Here is a 19,901-nt window from a genome sequence, read left to right as displayed (position 1 = left end):
AAAAAATAAAAATAAAAAAATAATATAGTTTTCATATTCAAATCTCATCAGCAAAACTATATCAACTTCTGAACGCTAAGCCTCTCTTTTCCTTGGAATGGTCCTGGAGTGACTCACACATAATTTTCCTTAACAGTTCTTAATGTTCTCCTCTTCCAAAGACTTTGGTCTCTATGCCTTTGATGCTCACTGTGTGGCGCATGATTTGAACCACTCTTCCCTTTTGTCTTCATCTTGTCCTTGCCACCTTCCAACAAGTTGTTCCTCCTTGTGATGTCTTACAAAGTCCTTCCCCTTGTCCATCTTCCCACTTTCCTTCCTCCAATGTGCCGTGTGCAATGAGGTGCCAGACTCATCTCTCATAGCATAAAACCACAAAGCAACATGCTCACAACCCTTGCCCAAATTTCCTTAGGAGACAATATCAGAGGGTAATGAGAGTGATAGTCTTCCCTGCAAACATGAAATCTATAAGGAGCTGGGGGACTTCAGCTCCTCATGAGCTGGAGTTGAGCACTTCCTTACCTGCCATCTATTGTCTACAAGTCACCCCTGCTTACTAGAGAGGTTGCATCACTATCCCTCATTTCTCACTGCTGGTCTTTAGGCCTTCTCTCTCAACATCGACTCACAGGTGACTTGATTCCTCGCATGGGCACACACGATAGGCTCCCTTTGAGGACCCTGACACTTATAGGTACGTGGCTATCTCCAGGAAGATAACTGATACATTCCTTAGCATTGACAGTCTCCTCTCATTGTACTAGTGAGGTTATATTTGTCTTTTATTCCAGTTTTGGTGAAACACACATACTTACATGCATAGATCACTGATGCCATAGTATTTTTGACAGAAGTAGTAGGGAATACACTTTTAAAACCATTAGGCTTTTTTTTTTTTCCTTTATCTTTCAAAGCACATAATATAGCCCAGAAAGTTCCTAAAGAATTGGTTGCATTAGCCAACAGACACATGAAAAAATGCTCATCATCACTGGCCATCAGAGACATGCAAATCAAAACTGCAATGAGATACCATCTCACACCAGTTAGAATGGTGATCATTAAAATGTCAGGAAACAACAGGTGTTGGAGAGGATGTGGAGAAATAGGAACACTTTTACACTGTTGGTGGGACGGTAAACTAGTTCAACCATTGTGGAAGACAGTGCGGCAATTCCTCAAGGATCTATAACTAGAAACACCATTTGACCCAGCCATCCCACTACTGGGTATATACCCAAAGGATTATAAATCATGCTGCTGTAAAGACACATGCACACGTATGTTTATTGCAGCACTATTCACAATAGCAAAGACTTGGAACCAACCCAAATGTCCATCAATGATAGACTGGATTAAGAAAATGTGGCACATATACACCATGGAATACTACGCAGACATAAAAAAGGATGAGTTCATGTCCTTTGTAGGGACATGGATGAATCTGGAAACCATCATTCTGAGCAAACTATCACAAGGAGAGAAAACCAAACACCTCATGTTCTCACTTATAGGTGGGAATTGAACAATGAGATCACTTGGACACAGGGCGGGAAACATCACACACTGGGGCTTGTTGTGGGGTGGGGGGAGAGGGAGTGGGGAGGGATGGCATTAGGAAAAATACCTAATGTAAATGACAAGTTAATGATTGCAGCAAACCAACACAGCACACATATACATATGTAACAAACCTGCATGTTGCGCACATGTACCCGAGAACTTGAAGTATAATTAAAAAAAAAAAAAAAAGAATTGATTGCATTGACCCCTTGCTGCCCTCTAGTGAGTGTCTGGTATATCCCTCAGTGTTCCAATCAGGATGACAGTAGACTTTGGTAAAGACAGAGATAGGCTGGCCCAAATGTGCTATAATTGACTTATTCCAGGCTCAGAAAGATTATCTGGCCTCTAGAGAAACACTGGGCTTCAGAAACCAGAAACTGTGCTACTCTGGTCAGAAAACAAAAATAAAGATGAAAAAACAGCTTTGAAACATGGTTAAGATTACTACGGGCTCCAATAATACCCAGAGAATATCCAGAGATAAATTTGTTGTTTGACTATTGCTGTAGGATTACAGCCAGTCCAGCCAAGGGCTTCCACTATCCTAGTCTTAATTCAAATTCCCTTGGTCAGCAGGGGGCTTTGGAATTATACTGCACATCAATAAACCGGTTCCTGAGCCCCAGGGTGATGTTAAGAGAGAGACTTTTTAGCAAACAAAGTAAAGGCAGGTCTTATTATAGTTTGATGTGTACATGAGGCTTTGAAATGAAGGTCCTACAGAAGGACTACCTAACTGTCTGAAAATTATAAATATATGTATTTGAGTTCCCTCCTCTTTACAGGCTTAAGTCCTAAGGAAGTAGTGACATTTCTAATGGTACCAAGTCTACTATGCCCATAACCCAGAAAAAGAAGAAAAATAGAAGAAAGGAAAAAAAATAAACTTACAGACTTCCTACCATTAGAACATCTCCATACAATTTAAATCTATATTTTTCATTCTCAAATGGGCTTTCTAATCAGTATAACAATAGCTTCAAAAAGACACATTCTTTCTTTTCTTTACACCAGTCACAAGAAGGTGTCAGAAGATACCTTATCTCTTCACTCTCACATCCTCTTATATCCATCGAAAAACTTTTCCCAAATTAAACATCAACCAGATAACTGAATAAAAGTTCACTTCCTACTCCTGAAAAGAATATTTTAATCAGTGCTGTGAAAATATTCACTGCCTTATCCCTGGCAATACAAATCCTCTACAATAATGAAATTCTGGTAGTATTCAGAAGTAAGTATCTCTAGTGCCAGATCAATATAGAGAATCGTAAATTAATGTTAACATTTATTTAGGACCTCCTTTGTGCCAAGCAAGGTGTTAGGTACGTTACATCTATCTTCTCTTGTAACACACAAGAAATCCAACCCAGCATTTTTAATGAGTGTTATGAGCGCAATTTTACAGAAAGGAAATCTGATGGTCAGTGAAGTGAAGCAATTTGCTGACAGAAATGATGGTATTAAGTACCAATGTCAGGTTTTAAACTCAAGCCTGTCTCTTTCCAGCTCCTGTGGTGCTCCCTGCACTATTCCAAAACATGTAAGCACATTGTCGCTTTTCTCATTTGTAAAAAGAGTGCTGTACCTTAATATTTAATACTGATTGATTAACATTTACTAAGACCCACATCAGAATATGGAACAGCATTTGAGTTTTCTTTTTTTTTTTTTTAATTCAACAAGAAAATAACCACAAAGGCATTCTGCAAAGATAACTAACACTGAGGCAAGAATGTGTGCTTCATGGAGCTGGGGGTTTCTCTCTGGCGACGTGTTCTGAGTAAAGAGTTTGAAAAAGGGAAGTGATGCTTCCTGGTGGGCACAGAATGTTTTGCAAGTGGCAGACGGTAATACTGAGACAAGCTGTACTTATCCACTGGCTCCCCAGTAACTGCACACACCAAATGGTCCTGAATCATGGCTTATCCAGATGCCAGACTTTGAGGACATTCCTCATACCACTCACCTGTAAGGCAGAGTGAGCACCTGTTGGATGACTGAAATGGCTCAGTGCTTATATCTTCAGGGCAGAAATGGGTTCCAGATGCATGTTAATGCTTGTATGGCTATACAAGCATGTGGCCAGGAGTGGCACACTCTTCCTTGCCACATCCCCATAGTTTGAATATTCAGAGCACAGCAGCAAGGGAGGAAGGGAGAGGGAGGGAAGTTTGATTTATTCAAGCTAGAATTCAGTGCTTAATACTGTGCTAGGCAGTGCCACAGGCATTGTCTCATGTATTTTTTAAGGTAGTATTTGTATTCATTATTTGAATCAAACTGGAGAGATTAAATGACTTACCTAATGTCATTCTAGAGCCCACTGGGAGTCCAGGTCCATATTTCTTCCTCTCCCCTATTCAACTACCTAATTCCTCTAATGGTGCTTTCACCAAAACTTGAGGGATTGGGAAGGCAGTTTCCTGGGAATAATCCTGAAGGGAAATGTGGATTTAGTTAACAGGAAACCATGCTTTGGTAGTGCTTACAATCCATACTCTTTTCTTATTTTATCCAGCAGAGCTTAGCATCCAAGACATTTACTTGTCTGTTTCAACAGCTGTTAGAAATTAAAAACAAACCAATAAACAAAATTGGGCTGAGAGCTTCGGAAAGGAATTTGGCAATGTATCTTAGGTTAAACCATATAACACTGCCAATTTTGACTGATTTTGGCCTATAAACCCCAGAATTTCTTATGGTCATCCTAATACATAAATTTAATACACACACTCATAATATTTGAGTCAGCTAGCATGTCAACATACATTTATAAGATATTGCAGGGTTTTTTCTAATAACAAAGACTGCATAATGCCTAAATGCCTATTAAGAGCTGGACTGAAAAATCTAATTATTTTGCACCCATGCAATGGAATACTATGCAGCTATTAAAAAGAATAAGTAAATTATATTTGCCAACATAAAAAGATACCTAAAATCAATTAAATGAAAAAGAAGATACATAACAAGAACAATATATTCTATAAATTGACAAGTGAATATATATATATGAATCATATTGATTTATAAATAAGCACATAAATAAGTTGTACACATATGTATGTCTATAAATCTGGGCAGAGATTGATTATTTGAAGGCAGTAACTCAGGAAAAACTCATTTTTATGTGTATCCTTTTGTGGCATTTAATTTTTTTTTTTTTTTTACTCTTTGTATAGTATTCTAATAATTATTATGATAGGCAAATAAAACACTCTGATAGCCACAATAAAACTGTGAAGAAGAGAAGAGAGATCTCTGAGACTTCTGCCCTGCAGTGAAACAGAGAAGAGGAACATTTCTTAGTGGAAGAAACAATGACTAAAGATAGAAAGGAATGAAAAGGGTTGGACCTAGTGGCTCACATCTGTAATCCCAGCCCTTTGCGAGGCTGAGGTGGGTGGATCACCTGAGGTCAGGAGTTTAAGATCAGCCTGGGCAACATGGTGAAATCCTGTCTCTACTAAAAATACAAACATTAGCTGGGTGAAGTGGTGCATGTCTGTAATCCCAGCTACTTGGGAGACTGAGGCAAGAGAATTGCTTGAGTACGGGAGGCGGAGGCTGCAGTGAGCCGAGATTGTGCATTGCACTCCAGCCTGGGTCACAGAGAGAGACTCTGTCTCAAAAAAAAAAGGAATGAAAAGAGCCATGTTAATCCCCTGGGCTCTAGAAAAAGGGTGAGATGGAGCCGTTCTGGGATTAAGAAGTATCTGTCATGGGGCAAGATAATAAGTCATATTGACCCTCCCAATCTCCTGGGCTCCTAATGCTCCCTGCTGGAGTCCTTTGTCCTGGCTATAGAACCATAGCTGCTGAACAGGCGTTTAGAAATCTCTGATCTCACTATCCAAATAGACTCCCAAATCACTCCATATCACAATCCCTTGATTTATTTTACTCAAAGAAAAACATAGCACTTACCACTAACTGACACTTACACATTAACTGACAGTTATTTATGTATTTGCTTATTTTAAAATTTTCTCCTACCAAAAAGTAAGTTCCAGAAGAGTTGACATTTCATCATGTTTAACAGTGTCTGCCTAGAGTCTAGAACAGTGCCAGGTACAGTATGTGAGGGGCAGGTGGATGGATGTCTGTCTGCATGCAGTCATGGATGGATACATTACTAAGAGAGAGGGTTGCTGCTGCTGCTGAGACCATAGAGAGGAAGTTCTGAACTCACTATTCTTTAAAACTAACACTACAACCTATGGTTAAAACTATATTTGTGGAGGCCGGGCATGGTAGCTCACGCCTATAATCCCAGCACTTTGGGAGGCCGAGGCAGGTGAATCACCTGAGGTCAGGAGTTCAAGACTAGCCTGACCAACATGGGGAAACCCTGTCCCTACTAAAAATACAAAAAGCTAGCCAGGCATGGTGGCAGATACCTGTAATCCCAGCTACTCGGGGGGCGGAGGCAGGAGAATCGCTTGAACCTGGGTGGTTGCAGTGAGCCAAGATTGCACCATTGCATTGCAGCCTGGGCAACAAGAGTGAAACTCCATCTCAAAAAACGAAACAAACAACAACAACAACAACAAAAAACTGTGTTTGTGGGGGTTATAGTTTTCAAACAATAAAGAAGAATGCCTAGTTTCACAATTTGACAAGATCGAGAATAGAGCAGTCCTGAAAAATCTTTGGTGGGTGGTTTACATGACTTCTATATCAACTGGTAATAATTTTTCAGACACATAGTAGTCTAGCTTTTTAATTTTTTTTTTTTGTTCGCAATGGAGTGACTCTTCCAAGGACATAACAATATGGAATAACATAGTTGGCACAGGAAATGTTTTCTGAATTCCAATCAACAACCAAAAAGCAACCATTTGAATGTAAAGCTTAGTAAAGTGGTGACTGCTTGTAGAGCAGGAGTTGAAGGAACTCCTAGAATCTATCTTCAGCAAAGACAAAAAGACCACATATTAGATCTATGTGTCTTCTGCAAGTCCCTATCCTGATACCATAGCTGATTAGTCACAATAGAGCACTTCATGCTCAATTTCATGTTGGGCTGGAGTCCTGTTCCCAGAAATTTGGCATAAGAGCTAAGAAAAAGCCATCCAATATGTCTGTGTGACTAGAGGTATAACATCTTTAGAGCTGTTGGTGACTGTATTCTGCCATGTTGAAGGAGAGACAGCCTGACAAGAAACAGGAATGATGCAGATGTGCCAGGATACATGAGGACAAGAGCTGGAGAGAAACACTGTGTCACAGACTGTCAAGTAAAGTGTTCAGGCTGATCCTGAGGCTTTGTGACAAGTTTTCTTTGAGCACCTGCCACAGTTCCACAGGACGGAACAACAATGAGATTGAACCCATTCTGACTTTGCTCTTATACACAGGAAATACTGTCTTTCTGCATCATACGTGGGAGATAAAACATATTTTTTAATCTTGGCGTTTTAATTTTTATGTAAATCCTTTTTCAAAGCTTGCATGTATTACAGCATATATCAGGTTCTGACTGTCTCTCTCATACATCTACAATTTAAAAATATTCCCATTGTATTTAAATATCCAAATACTTGGCCATTAATTTTGTCTGGATCATATATTGTTTCTAAGTTTAAGTTTTTGTTAGCAGGAACAACTGAGTTTAATCTACAATTACTTTCTGTACTATAAATAAAAGATGTGACTATTAAGCAGTATCGCTGCTTTCAATCTTGAACAAATTCACCAGATTTTGTATATTTAACTATCTTTCTGGCCTATCAGAATATTTTCTTAACCCTAGGATGGCATATGTATGAGAAAGGGAGTTATGGATTTCTACTGACCCACAGAGTAAAAATCTTTTAAGAGCTGTTAATACCATATGCTCGGAGAAACAAGGACGATTGTGTAATTTGTTTGGAGTAGGTGGTCAACATGCATAGAGGTAGGGGATGGCCCAGGTTGCTCACTGTTGTTAAAGACATCGAAGCCAAAAGCACTTGAAGTCTTTCCTCTTCTAGGTTATGGTTCATTTAAAACTAGCCATTTGCAAACTTGAAGACAAGTGCCTGTCTTACAGAGAACCTGTAGAGGGCAGTATTGCTGTGTATTTTGTATCTGTAGACTAAGACACTATTTCCACACAGCCAAATAATCTAGGCATGAACAGATAGATATAAGCAGCTAGGTTAAAAGTCTAATTGGTTTTAAAGGATACCTGGTTTATCGCTCTTATTTTTAAAGTCATTCACAAAATTTTAAAACGTCTCCTCCAAATCTTCTTTACTTATTCACAGCACCATTTTTTTTTTTTTTTTTTTGAGATGGAGTCTCGCTGTGTTGCCCAGGCTGGAGCGCAGTGGCCGGATCTCGGCTCACTGCAAGCTCCGCCTCCCGGGTTTACGCCATTCTCCTGACTCAGCCTCCCGAGTAGCTGGGACTACAGACGCTCGCCATCTCGCCCGGCAAGTTTTTTTGTATTTTTTAGTAGAGACGGGGTTTCACCTTGTTAGCCAGGATGGTCTCGATCTCCTGACATCGTGATCCGCCCGTCTCGGCCTCCCAAAGTGGTGGGATTACAGGCTTGAGCCACCATGCCCGGCCTCCCAGCACCATTTTTATAGAACATTCTGTCCTAATGATTTAGGTTCTGTCCTTAATTACTTTAAAATATATTTTAAAAAATTACAAATTATTCTATTTGAGAATCTAAAGGTAAATAACAGATATTCAATTTTTCAGCTATTTTAATGCCATATTGTAGGTGGTTCTATTTTGTTTTTATTTGTGTTTGGTGCTTTTTTTTGCTAAAGAGAATACAAAAGATATCCAACAAAATTACCTCTCAATAAAGGATTTTTTTTCAAAAGCTATACAAGATACTTTCTACTCTATAAAGATATTTTAATATGATCACATTTTAAAACATAAGCAAAACATAAACTGATGATAGGAGATTTAAAAAGCAAAAAATGAAAGAGCTTATTTTAAAAGTGAGCTTTGCTCATGTTGCTCCTGGCATTTCCTTAAAAGTAGAAAAAAATGTTTCTAGCACTGTTTATAATGGTTTTAAAAGAAGGAAAGCAGCAGCTACTCTCATACGCATTTGTACTAACTGGCAATGATGTCCCAGTCATGGTTTAGTTGTATACAAATAAGGTCCCTGAAATCCTATATTAATGGTTTCCCATTAAAACAGGCCAATCAGGCTGGGTGCGGTGGCTCACTCCTGTAATCCCAGCACTTTGGGAGGCCGAGGCGGGCAGATCACAAGGTCAGGAGTACAAGCCCAGCCTAGTCAACATAGTGAAACCTCGTCTCTACTAAAAATAGAAAAATAATTAGCCAGGCATGGTGGCAGGCACCTGTAATCCCAGCTACTTGGGCGGCTGAGGCAAGGAGAATTACTCAAACCTGGGAGGGGAAAGTTGCAGTGAGCCGAGATTGCACCCCTGCACTACAGCCTGGGCGACAGTGCGAGACTCCATCTAAACAAAACAAAACAAAACAAAAAAAACAAGCCAATCAAACAACCTGAGTGCCTCTCCTGTGCAGGCATGTGGTTAAGAGACGCATGGAGGCACAAAATACAGCCCCTGCCTCCAAGGAAATCACAATAGAGGTTAGGGTATGACATGAATGTTAAAAAAAAAAAAAAATTGAAATTATACAAAGGAAATATAACAAATACAAGAACTAGTATAAGAAAAAAATGCTTCTCTTGAAATTACGTATTTTGGCATTGGTTATTTTGAGGTTTGCTGGCAGAGGAGCTGGGCTTACAGGATGGATAAGTTTGTAGAAAAATAGAAAATGAGGAGCATGAGAACTCATGAAAAATCAGTCGGATACTCAGAAGAAAGAGGGCCGCATAGCACAGTTTTAATATTTGCAACACTGAATGATTCTTAACAAGGAAGCAGACTCCCAATCCTGCCTATCCATTCCTGGAAACTGGGCATGCCCTTTCTTTCCTACTTGGGAAAAGGACACAGTGAAAAAAGCAGGTATCTCTATTACTGTGTTCGCTACCTCCTCCTTCACCACCCCTAGGAAATCTATAGAATTATATGAGAACAAAACAATACAAATAAAAACCTACCCCTGACTTGAGTTTAACTTACATCAAATTGCCTTTAACAGTAAATGTGTTCAATTGCTGACATGCCTATTTTCTTAGCCAGCTGGACTGTCAGGCTACAGGGGAAGGGACTGGGTTTTGGAATCATAGTACCTAGCCTCATACTGCAGAGCCAGGTTAGGCATTAGAATAATCTGCAGAACTTGGAAACACACAGATTCTTGCCACCTGATAGAAATTTTCCCTCCAACAAACTTCTCCAGGACTTTGTTTAGCATGAAGAACATTCTTCTATGTATTACACTTAGTTTGGTACTCTGTAGCCAATTAGATTATTATGAGATTATTCACAAGTTCAAGGGCTAGGTTTTATTCACTTGTTATGTCTTTCATACTGTGTAATATGAAAGCAGGTACACCGGATGTACTTTTTCGGGTTTTTTTTTTTTTTAAGAGATAAGGTCTCACTCTGTCACCCAGGGTGGAGTACAGTTGTGTGAGCACAGCTCATTGCAGCCTTGAACTCCTGGATGGAAGGGATCCTCTTGCCTCAGCCTCCTGAGTAACTGGGAACCACAGGCGCACGGCACCATGCCCAGCATATATATATATAAAATATGTATATGTATAGATACTACTATATATTATGTATACACATATGTATATATGTATATATAATACATATACTACTATATAATACATATACATACACATATATACACACATGATTATATTATATATACATATATGTATATATACCATTATATATTATATATATATACATATTATATATGTGTATATATATAACTAGTATATGTGTGTGTGTGTATATATATATATAGTACTTACTGGGGTCTCTTGTCATCTTGCCCAGGCTGGTCTCAAATTCCTGGTCTTAAGTGATTCTTCTGCCTTGGCCTCTTGAAGTACTGGGATTATAGGCATGAGTCATCATGCCCAGTCACTGGTTAAATTTATAAGCTTCTCTACTTTTCACGTTTTCCTGGGCACAAATTTACTGATATCTGACAATGACAACCACTTTAAGGATGAAAGCACCTTGCTTTAACCTCACACTCGTATTTAAAAATTGTTTGGAATTAATAGTGGCGAGCATTGAGACTGGATTAAAGAAGGCTTCTGAAAACGGAGGGCACATTTAGACTTGTCTAGCTGTGTAATGGAGGCGGGCATATGATATTCTGTACCACCTGGCTAATTCCCTCTAATGATTGGAAAACCTATTAAGAATTCTCTGAAATAAGGACTTAAACAAATGGCATGCATGGGGAAAGATCTCTTTTTAAAGGACTAAAGAACCATTTGAAAAAGCAGCAATACATAATGAAAAATATCCCAAACCAATATGAAAGATGATTCAAGTCTCTTTTGTTACAAGTTCTGTCAGTCAGGATTGTCATAGCTACAAGTAACTTCTTGGTTTGCCTCTAACATGTGGAGGGTGGAGGATGGAGGGTTTAGGAGAGAGTTCAGTCATCTGCTTCCTAGCTCAACCTCTCTCTCTCTCTCTCTCTCTGTGTGTGTGTGTGTGTGTGTGTGTGCACGCACGCGTCTTCTCTCTCTCCTTAAATACTGGGGTAGCATGTAACAACCAATATCAATATGCTAAAGACCCATTTTCCTTGAATTTGTGCTCCAAGAGTACTAATTATTTGCTCTCATTTAGGAAATTCTATTCACTTATTTTGTGACTTGGGTCTTACACCTTTCTCACACATGTAGAGTGAGTATGTGACTGAGATTAAAAACAGAATCCTAAAAATTCATAGATTCTGGGACTATGGGATTCAAAATCAAGCAAATAACCATTCCAAGGAACATAAGCCAGACTCCTTGCCTCTCCAGGATTGAAGCTTAATGCCAAATATGTTTGAATTGTGGTATTACAAGTAAAGTACTCTGGGGTCTTACAAAATGAAAAGCACTTTTCAACTAGAAAATGGCTTCCATATTTTTCTACAAATATTTGGACAAAGCTGAATTTATATGTGATAATCAAAACAAACACACTGGAACCACTGAAAACAGATGCATCTACAAGTGGATGAATTCCTTAAAAAGAATGTGTGTGTGGTTTTTTTTTAATATGGAGGATGAAAATCACCTACCAAACAACAATTCTGTAGCTCTTAGTAGCAACCATAGGCAAATCTTGGGATTTAGAACTTGAAAAGATGCTAGGAATTAAATAATCTGTTAGTTATCAGTCTTGATACCATACTGATCTGTTATATGCTACAACTTAATAGTTGCTAATTAATGATAAAGTAGTGTCATTTGTAAGAGATTTGCTTATTTATAATTAAAGTTGATTTAAGTTTATTTTTACTTAAGTTTTGGCATGTTTCCTTGAATGAGGGAGCCAGGATGACATTAGAGTCATTGCACTCTTGTGCTAACTTGCAGTCAGTCTTATTTGGCCTGTGTGTCTTATCGCAAAAGAAAAAAAAAAAAAAAGATTTGAGAACTGTTCCTCCTGTACAACAGTTCTGCTTCTCTTCTCTGTGGGTTTTGTTTCATCGACTCTTTCTTTTCTGTTTGTTTTCTTTTGTTTTGTTTTTGAGACAGGATCTCGCTCTGTCACCTAGGCTAGAGTACAGTGGTACAATCATGGCTCACTGCTGGTTCAGCCTTCTGGGTTCAAGTGATCCTCCTGCCTCATCCTCCCAAGCATCTGGAACTAACATGCTCAGCCTTTTTTTTTTTGAGATGGGATCTCACCTTGGCTCCCCAAAGTGCTGGGATTACAGGAGTGAGTCACCACATCTGGTCCCCTCATTGGTTCTTTCAAATGCTTGATTTGAAGTCCCTTTGTCTTTCTCTCAGTTTCACTTCCAAGGTCCCAGACCTCTTTTATTCCCCTAAATATCTTCTTAAAGGCAGTGCATGATTTTTTTTTAGCTGAATTATATGATAATTTGACAACACTGTCTTCCCTTTGCTTTTGATTTCTTTCTGATGAATCTGAATTTCAAAAACATTTATCATTGCCTAGAGATTCAGATTCTCTAATTTTAACTGAGATCTGGAATCCCTGATAATGCACTAATTCTGTATAAAGGCAACATTGTTTCAGAACTTCCATCTCCAGGCCCCCTATAAACCATGAGGTTTATAAAATTTTACATAATTTAGGTGTCCTGTGTGAAATTTCAAAATATCTAAATTTTAACAAGTTAAATCGATATGCTAAAGATTATAGAAATTATCTGTTGCTTATAACCTATGTGCAAAATGGCACTAAAATATAACAAAATTTAAGACAATTGTTTTTGCCTCCTAAGAAATGTACAGGCTAGCTAGTGATATTTAAAAAAACTTGAAAATAATTCATAATAGAGAACACATAAACATTAAATAACAGCACATACTTTGGAGTCACAAAAATCAGGGATTGAAACTTGTCACAAACCTCAGTTTCCACATCTGTTAATTTGATTTAATCAAATAACCTATTTTCATGGTATTATTGTGAAAATTGACCTAACACCTTCTTATCTGATGCAGACATTCAATTAACCAATTCAATATATATCTATATCAATCTATACATCTATACATATAGTGCACACACTTTTCACTTTTTTTCTCAAACACTTAAACAGTAATTTGCTAATTCTGTTATTCAGAAATTCAGGTTGCATGTTCCATTCAACTAGTGAGCAAAATCAAGCTCAAGCTTAGCTGGATAGACAGGCTGAATTAATTAGTATTCCTTTGCTTATTTTCCTCCTCCTTCTCCTCTCTTCTGTGCTCCCTCATTTTCTCCCACTCTCCAGGTTGCACGATAAGAGCGAGACATCATCAATATCTCAGCCCAGTGACTGCCTATCTCTTCTGGCAGAAAGCGGACTTTTGGCCAGCTGCCAGCCTCTGCCTCCGAGGTTGAGGACAATTGCTCACTCTGTGCCCTGGTGGCCAAATCCTGCCAAACAGCGGCAGATGGTGTCTTCCCCACAGACCTTCTACAAGTCACATGGCAATTGGCCTGGGTGAATGTTCCAGCTCCTTTGTGGCTGGTCTATCCCAGTCTGCCCGCCTTTCCACTCCCTCCCCGACTCTGGCAAATAGAACATAGACATTTAATCACTGTCACTTTTTCCATAATCCCCTCATTGGAGAAGAGAGTTTTTAAAGAGTAGATCTTTTTATTTGGTTTTGGTCTTTGAACTACATAATCATACAACATAGAATGGTGTCAGATGCTCTAGTAACATGCAACTACAACATGAAATAAGAAAAAAAATTACCAGTGTCTGTAAAAAAATTATTTGCCTAATAATCTTTTTCTCTCCTATATTCATGGAATGGAGCTGTGATTTTATAAAATTATGCACTAAAATTTCACTAGGCCCTGAAACAAATTCAGTTTCTCTCTCACCTTTCAGCCAGTTTCAACATTGTTGCCCTCCCTCCAACTCCAGGGAAAGAAAATGACCCACATTCAGGTAACTGAGGCAGTGAGTTCTTCTGCTCATCACAGTTGCCATCATCTACCAGCTGTTTGGCATTCCTGCCTGTCCCCAAGCCACACACATGCCCAAGTGAACAAAACTGAATCTAAAAATAAAAATAAAAATGCAGAAGTCATACTCAGAGAGCTGGAAGTTTAACACATATAATGATATTGCTGTAAAAGGATTTGTATTCAGAGATATTTCTGAAAATGAAAACCAAAACCCTGTTTATTTATTTATTTTTTTAAAACCCTCCCTTTTCTTTACTTCTGGGTAATTTAATAAGATAGCACCATCTATAGGATCCTCCCATCCTTTTCCTAACAGCAAAAGCCATTCTAGCCCCATCTCTAGGATGGTCTTAATATTGTTTTCTGTTGTCTTTTTCTTCTCTCTTGTGCCTAATGGGAAACAACCACCTCTCTGGTGCCAAAGGGAGGAAAATCTCCTCTAAGTGTCGTGCTTTTTTAGATTTTTCTGAAAGAACAGCAAAATGGTTATGTGAAAGGGACCCTGCGTTTGCTATTTCACTGGCCGGTGACCTAGGGCAAGTTACTTTAACTTGAAGCTTCAATTTCTTTGTAAAATGAAGAGAATAATGTCCTTAACTTATAGCATTGTTAAATCAAATTAAATAATACAAGCACTGTTAAATTAAAGAATACAATAATGAACAGAATGAATACTCAAAAAAGTTAGCTTTCATTACTACTCTTTTAAGCACAGGGAATCTGTGTTTCTGGGATAGTGTAGGACTATTGAGATGCATCTATAAGACAACAGTATATTGTTAAATATTCTCTGAAGTGAGCATGATGGCAAGGAGGAGCTTGTTTCATGGTAAAATAAGCCATGTGTTACAAAAATATGCAAAGAAGGACATCATCTTCCACTCACATGAAGGAAAGAAGGACAAGAGAAATGATGATAAGAAATATAATAGTCCTCATATTTTACTCATTTTTATTGAGTGCCAACCACAAGCAGGCACACAGTAAATAAATGGTAAATAAAACAGGTAAAAGGCAGCTAAACAAACTATTAAATTCAGAATAGAAAGCTCTGTAATAGATATGAAAAAGATGACTAATAAAGAACATCGGCTGGGTGAGGTGACTCACCCCCTATAATCCCAGCACTTTGGGAGGTGGAAGCAGGCAGATCACTTGAGGTCAGGAGTTCGAGAGCAGCCTGGCCAACATGGCGAAACCCTGTCTTTACCAAAAATACAAAAATTAGCAAGGCATGGTGGTGGGCACCTATAATCCCAGCTACTCAGGAGGCTAAGGCAGGAGAATTGCCTGAAGCCAGGATAGGGAGGTTGCAATGAGCCGAGATCACTGGACTCCAGCACTCCAGTCTGGGTGACAGAGGAAGACTCCATCTCAAAAATAAACAAACAAACAAACAACCCCCACCCCCCAAAAAAGAAAAAAACACAACAACAACAACAAAAAGAATATCCCAGATCGGGGGTAGGTACTTTCAATAGAAGTTTGCCTCTGGGAAGAAAGCATTTAAATAGAGGTTTGAATGATAATAGGCAAACAAACAAACAAAACAAAACCCAAAGGCATGTAGTCTATAAGGAGGGGGTCCAGCATGCATGAAAGGCCTTCGATCTGAAAAATCTTCGGACATTCGTGAACTGTGTGGCAAGTCTGTGTGGCTGGAGCATGGGAGCAAAGGGCGATGAGGGATGGGATCCTGTAGGCTATAAGACTGAACTTGGCGTTTTCACTATATGGAGAGTGTGATGGGAAGCTTTTGAAGGCTTTACACAACCAGTTAGCATATTTTAAAATGATCTTTCTGGAATTTGGAAGAAAATGGGCTCTAGAAGGATTAAGTGCAGAAATCTGATGGAAAGATGATTTGGTATGCATGAGAATGAAGAAACAGGAGATAGAGAGAAGAAAACTGAGCAGAGATATATTTTGGAAGCAGAATCAACACCACTGGTTGATGACTGGATGTCAAGTGTGAGAAACAGAGAGGATGCAAGGATTATGCCCTGACTTATGGCAAGTCTGAAGCTTTTCGTTCAGTTAAATGCATATTGACCACCTGAAGATGGAAATGCATAGAAGAGTTCTGACTAGACTCAAATTACAAAGCCTACGGGGAGAGGGAGGCAAGCAAGAAGAGAGCTGGGTGAGGGAGCCCAAGCAGTCCTCCTGGCCTGAAGCTAGGAAAGGGGCAAGGCCATGGCAAGAAAATCAGTCAACAGAGGAGTCAGGTGTGGCATGGTCTCTAAATGCTTCTTTTATTTTCAAGGTTTTAATAACATCAAAAGGCAATCCATGATGTTCTCAGGCTAGAACTTGGGGATCCTCCCTCCGGCTAAAATAGACAGCAGGCGGCAGACAAGAGAATTATTGAAAATTAAAGAATGAGACTTTTTAAGAAACATGTCTGGTCTTATGCCATCTGCAGCTGACTCAACCAGAGGGAGAAAATCTCATAATTTAAAAAATGAAAATGATACCAAGACAATCCAATGGGAGAAAAAAAAAACACTATTCAACACATAGTGCTGGAAAAACTAAACAATCCACATGCAAAAAATGAAGTTAGATTCCTTTCTTATACCATACACAAAAACATAAGGTGAAAAATAGACATAAGTGTAAGAGCTAAATTATAAAACTCTTAAAAGAAAACATGGAGATAAACCTTCATGATCTTGATTTAGGCAAAGCGTGCTTAGACATGACAGAAGGTGATCAAAGACAAAAGAGATACATTGGATTTTATCAAAATTAAAAACTTCCGTGGTTCAAGGACACCATCAGTAAAGTAAAAGAACAACTCACGGGATAAGAGAAAATATTCATAGGTCTTATATCCGACAAGAGGTTTGTACCCAGACTGTATAAAGAACTCTTACAACCTGACAATAATAATAATAGAAAAAAAAAAACCCAAATGAAAACTAGGTTTTGAAAAGACATTTCTCCAAAGCAGATATATGCAAATGGTCAAAGGCACATGAAAAGAGAGTCAATATTAATTAGCATTAGGGAAATGCAAATAAACCACAATGAGATACCACTTCCTATCCACTAGGGTGGCCATAATAAAAAAGATAGATGCACTCTGGGAGGCTGAGGTGGGTGGATTACCTGAGGTCAAGAGTTCAAGACCAGCCTGGCCAACATGGTGAAACTCCGTCTCTACTAGAAATACAAAAATTAGCCAGGCATGGTGGCAGGCACCTTTAATCTCAGCTACTCGGGAGGCTGAGGCATGAGAATCGCTTGAACCTGGGAGGTGGAGGTTGCAGTGAGCCGAGATCATACCACTGTACTCCAGCCTACATAAACCAAGCACACTAGGAATGACAGTGGTATTCCTACTTATACTGACAAAATCAAGAAAATTTAATACTAATATAATCAAAGAGAATACGGAAGAGTGGAAAGACAGCTAAGTAGAATGTTGCTAAATATGAGCCAGCTTCCTTCCTTTCACTGTAGTCCCTTTACATTGATCCTTTCAATACAATTTATTTACATTATGGGTTGGTGTTAGGATTCTATCCTTTTCATATTTTCAAATAAGTAACCTGAAAGAAAGAGCAAATTTGCAAATGCCATGAAAGTGAGTAATGTAACAGCTCCAGTGTTCAAATAGTTGAAAAAGTGCAATATTATCATTTCCTTGTTGCTCCCAATTATTTTGAGCAGCAAGAACATGGCAATATTGCACTTTGCATGGAGATGATATTTTCAGCCACAATTAAGATACTGAGCCATTGTGCTTGGCTCCTTCTGTGTAATTAAGTCAGTGACCATTAGACTGAGCCCACAAGCAGTTTGCTGCCTAGAGTTCCCCATGCATAATTAGTCCCATTAAGAGTCATCACATCAGTAGTATAGCAATGGTTTTGAGGCTTTGTGTTTCAGGCTGCTAATGAAATGCCACTGCTGGCTTCCAGGAAGTACAGGAGATATTCATGTCAAAGGAAGCAGAAATGAAATCCACTAGAGTCTACAGGTTAGCAAAGGGCTGAACAGAATGAGTGAATTTTTCATTTGGGCACCAGTTCATATGCACTGGGGAAAGGGGTCACTTATGACTCAGGTCTGGACTTCCAGCATTTAGAGAAGGAAGGTTATACTGTCATGCAAAAAACAAACAAACAAACAAACAAACAAACAAAACATTATTTTTTCACCAGCACACAGATCATCTCATTTTTTTTTCCATTTAGTACCTTCACATCAATTGAATTTCACACATCAAGTAGGGGAAAGATGATAGAGAAGATGTTACTAAACATATCATTGAATTCGAACACTTTAGAAATAATGAGGTTTCCTTAAAGAAAGGTGAGTTTAGAACAAGTTAGACACATATGATGGTAGACTAGTGGGATAGTTTATACTAATTTACACAGATCACCATCCTCATTTGGGTGACACTAGTTTACAGACATTCACATACATTGTCCCATCTGTTAGCTCCACAGTGTAACATTCACTTAACTGTTGAGGAAGTGGATGCCACAAGAATTAGAGAAATTGCCCAAGAGATACAGCAGAAACAAAAATCTCTTCTCCTCTACCTACTTACTAGTTTTGTAAGTGCTCGATTGCTTCTAAAATGGGCTTGATCAGCATTTCCTAGAGTGTTCAATGGAATTCCACCTCTACAGGATGTTTATTGGAATGATAAACAATAGTTTCTTGATGATAAAAATTTGGCACATAGTATCTTGCTCATTGCTGATTCTTACTAAATGTTTGATTAACTTAACCAAAGTTTGAGTTCGAATTGAATCTCGGAATCAGTGTAGCACTCAAGGACTTCCGATTAGTAACCCCAGAAGCTACCCATTTCTACATTACACTAACTTCCTGTGTCTGCCTGCCTTCCTTCCTTCCTTCTTTTGTTCAACAAATATTTATAAATGGTTATGACATGTCAGGCAATTTGCTGTACAGTGCACATAAGATGATGAGCAAAACAAGGTCTAGCTCTCATGGAACTTACATTCTTGAGTGAGAGACAGACATTATTTATATAAGAAAAATGGCAAGAAGTACAGATCATGGGCCTTCAAAGTGGGTTAAGACATCCTTTGAATGTGAGGGAGGATCAAGTTTCTTTTCTAAAGAAGCAGCAATTGACATACCATTTGAGAGATGAGTAGTAGTTATCTTATGAATCTTAGAATGATGAGGTGGAGCCATTCTAAAAACAAGGAATAGCATATATAAAGGTTCTGTGGCTAGTGTGATGCATTGCACATTTGAGAAACTCAAAGAAAGTCAACGTGGTAGAGAGTTCAGAGAGCAAGAGAGAAAAATGAAATACATTGGGGGTAGTTACAGGATATAGCTCTGTAGACTGTGATAGATTTTTTCTTTTTTTAAATAGGAGGTGACTTGATCAGACTTCAATATTAAAAATTATCACTATATATGGGAGCTTTATGTACTTTTTAATGTAATGCTTTATAAACCTAAAACTACTCTAAAAATTAAGTCTATTAAAAATGTCACTCTGGCTACAGTGAATGGGAGATAATAGAGTGGGGAAAGACTAGAGTCTGAAGACAAGCTAATAGAATATTGCAATGCTCCAGGACAAAGAGGACCAAGACTGAGTCCAAGGGCCCTCTGCCATGATGAGGTAAGGGAGAAGAAGAGAAACAAGTAATAGTGACTAAGACACAGGGACAGTAGAGCAGGATGAAAAGTAGGAAAGTTAGTGTCCCAAACGCCAAATGAAGAATGTGTACCCAGAAAAACGGAGTCATCAACTGGGTCAGATGATTCTGATTGGGCAATTATTACGAGGATTAAAAC

The 19,901-nt window shown here is 38.6% G+C and overlaps 1 protein-coding gene across 2 annotated transcripts in view; it reads right to left on the bottom strand.

Moving 5' to 3' along the window:
• ARHGAP24 (Rho GTPase activating protein 24) overlaps positions 1 to 19,901 on the bottom strand; it is a 539,142-nt gene that overhangs the window by 248,612 nt on the left and 270,629 nt on the right. The window contains exon 4 of one of the 2 annotated variants that reach the window (XM_011951776.1): positions 9,559 to 9,564. The exons of the other annotated variant lie outside the window; for it this stretch is intronic. Within the exon in view, the coding sequence (XP_011807166.1) occupies positions 9,559 to 9,564 (6 nt within the window). The remainder of the gene's footprint in view (positions 1 to 9,558; positions 9,565 to 19,901) is intronic. 2 annotated transcript variants of the gene reach the window in all.

Source organism: Colobus angolensis, unplaced genomic scaffold, assembly GCF_000951035.1.
Source record: "Colobus angolensis palliatus isolate OR3802 unplaced genomic scaffold, Cang.pa_1.0 Scaffold328, whole genome shotgun sequence".
In the NCBI taxonomy this organism is placed as follows: domain Eukaryota; kingdom Metazoa; phylum Chordata; class Mammalia; order Primates; family Cercopithecidae; genus Colobus; species Colobus angolensis.
The sequence above is the reverse complement of the archived record's forward strand: the minus strand, read 5'-3'. Positions and strand labels throughout refer to the sequence as shown.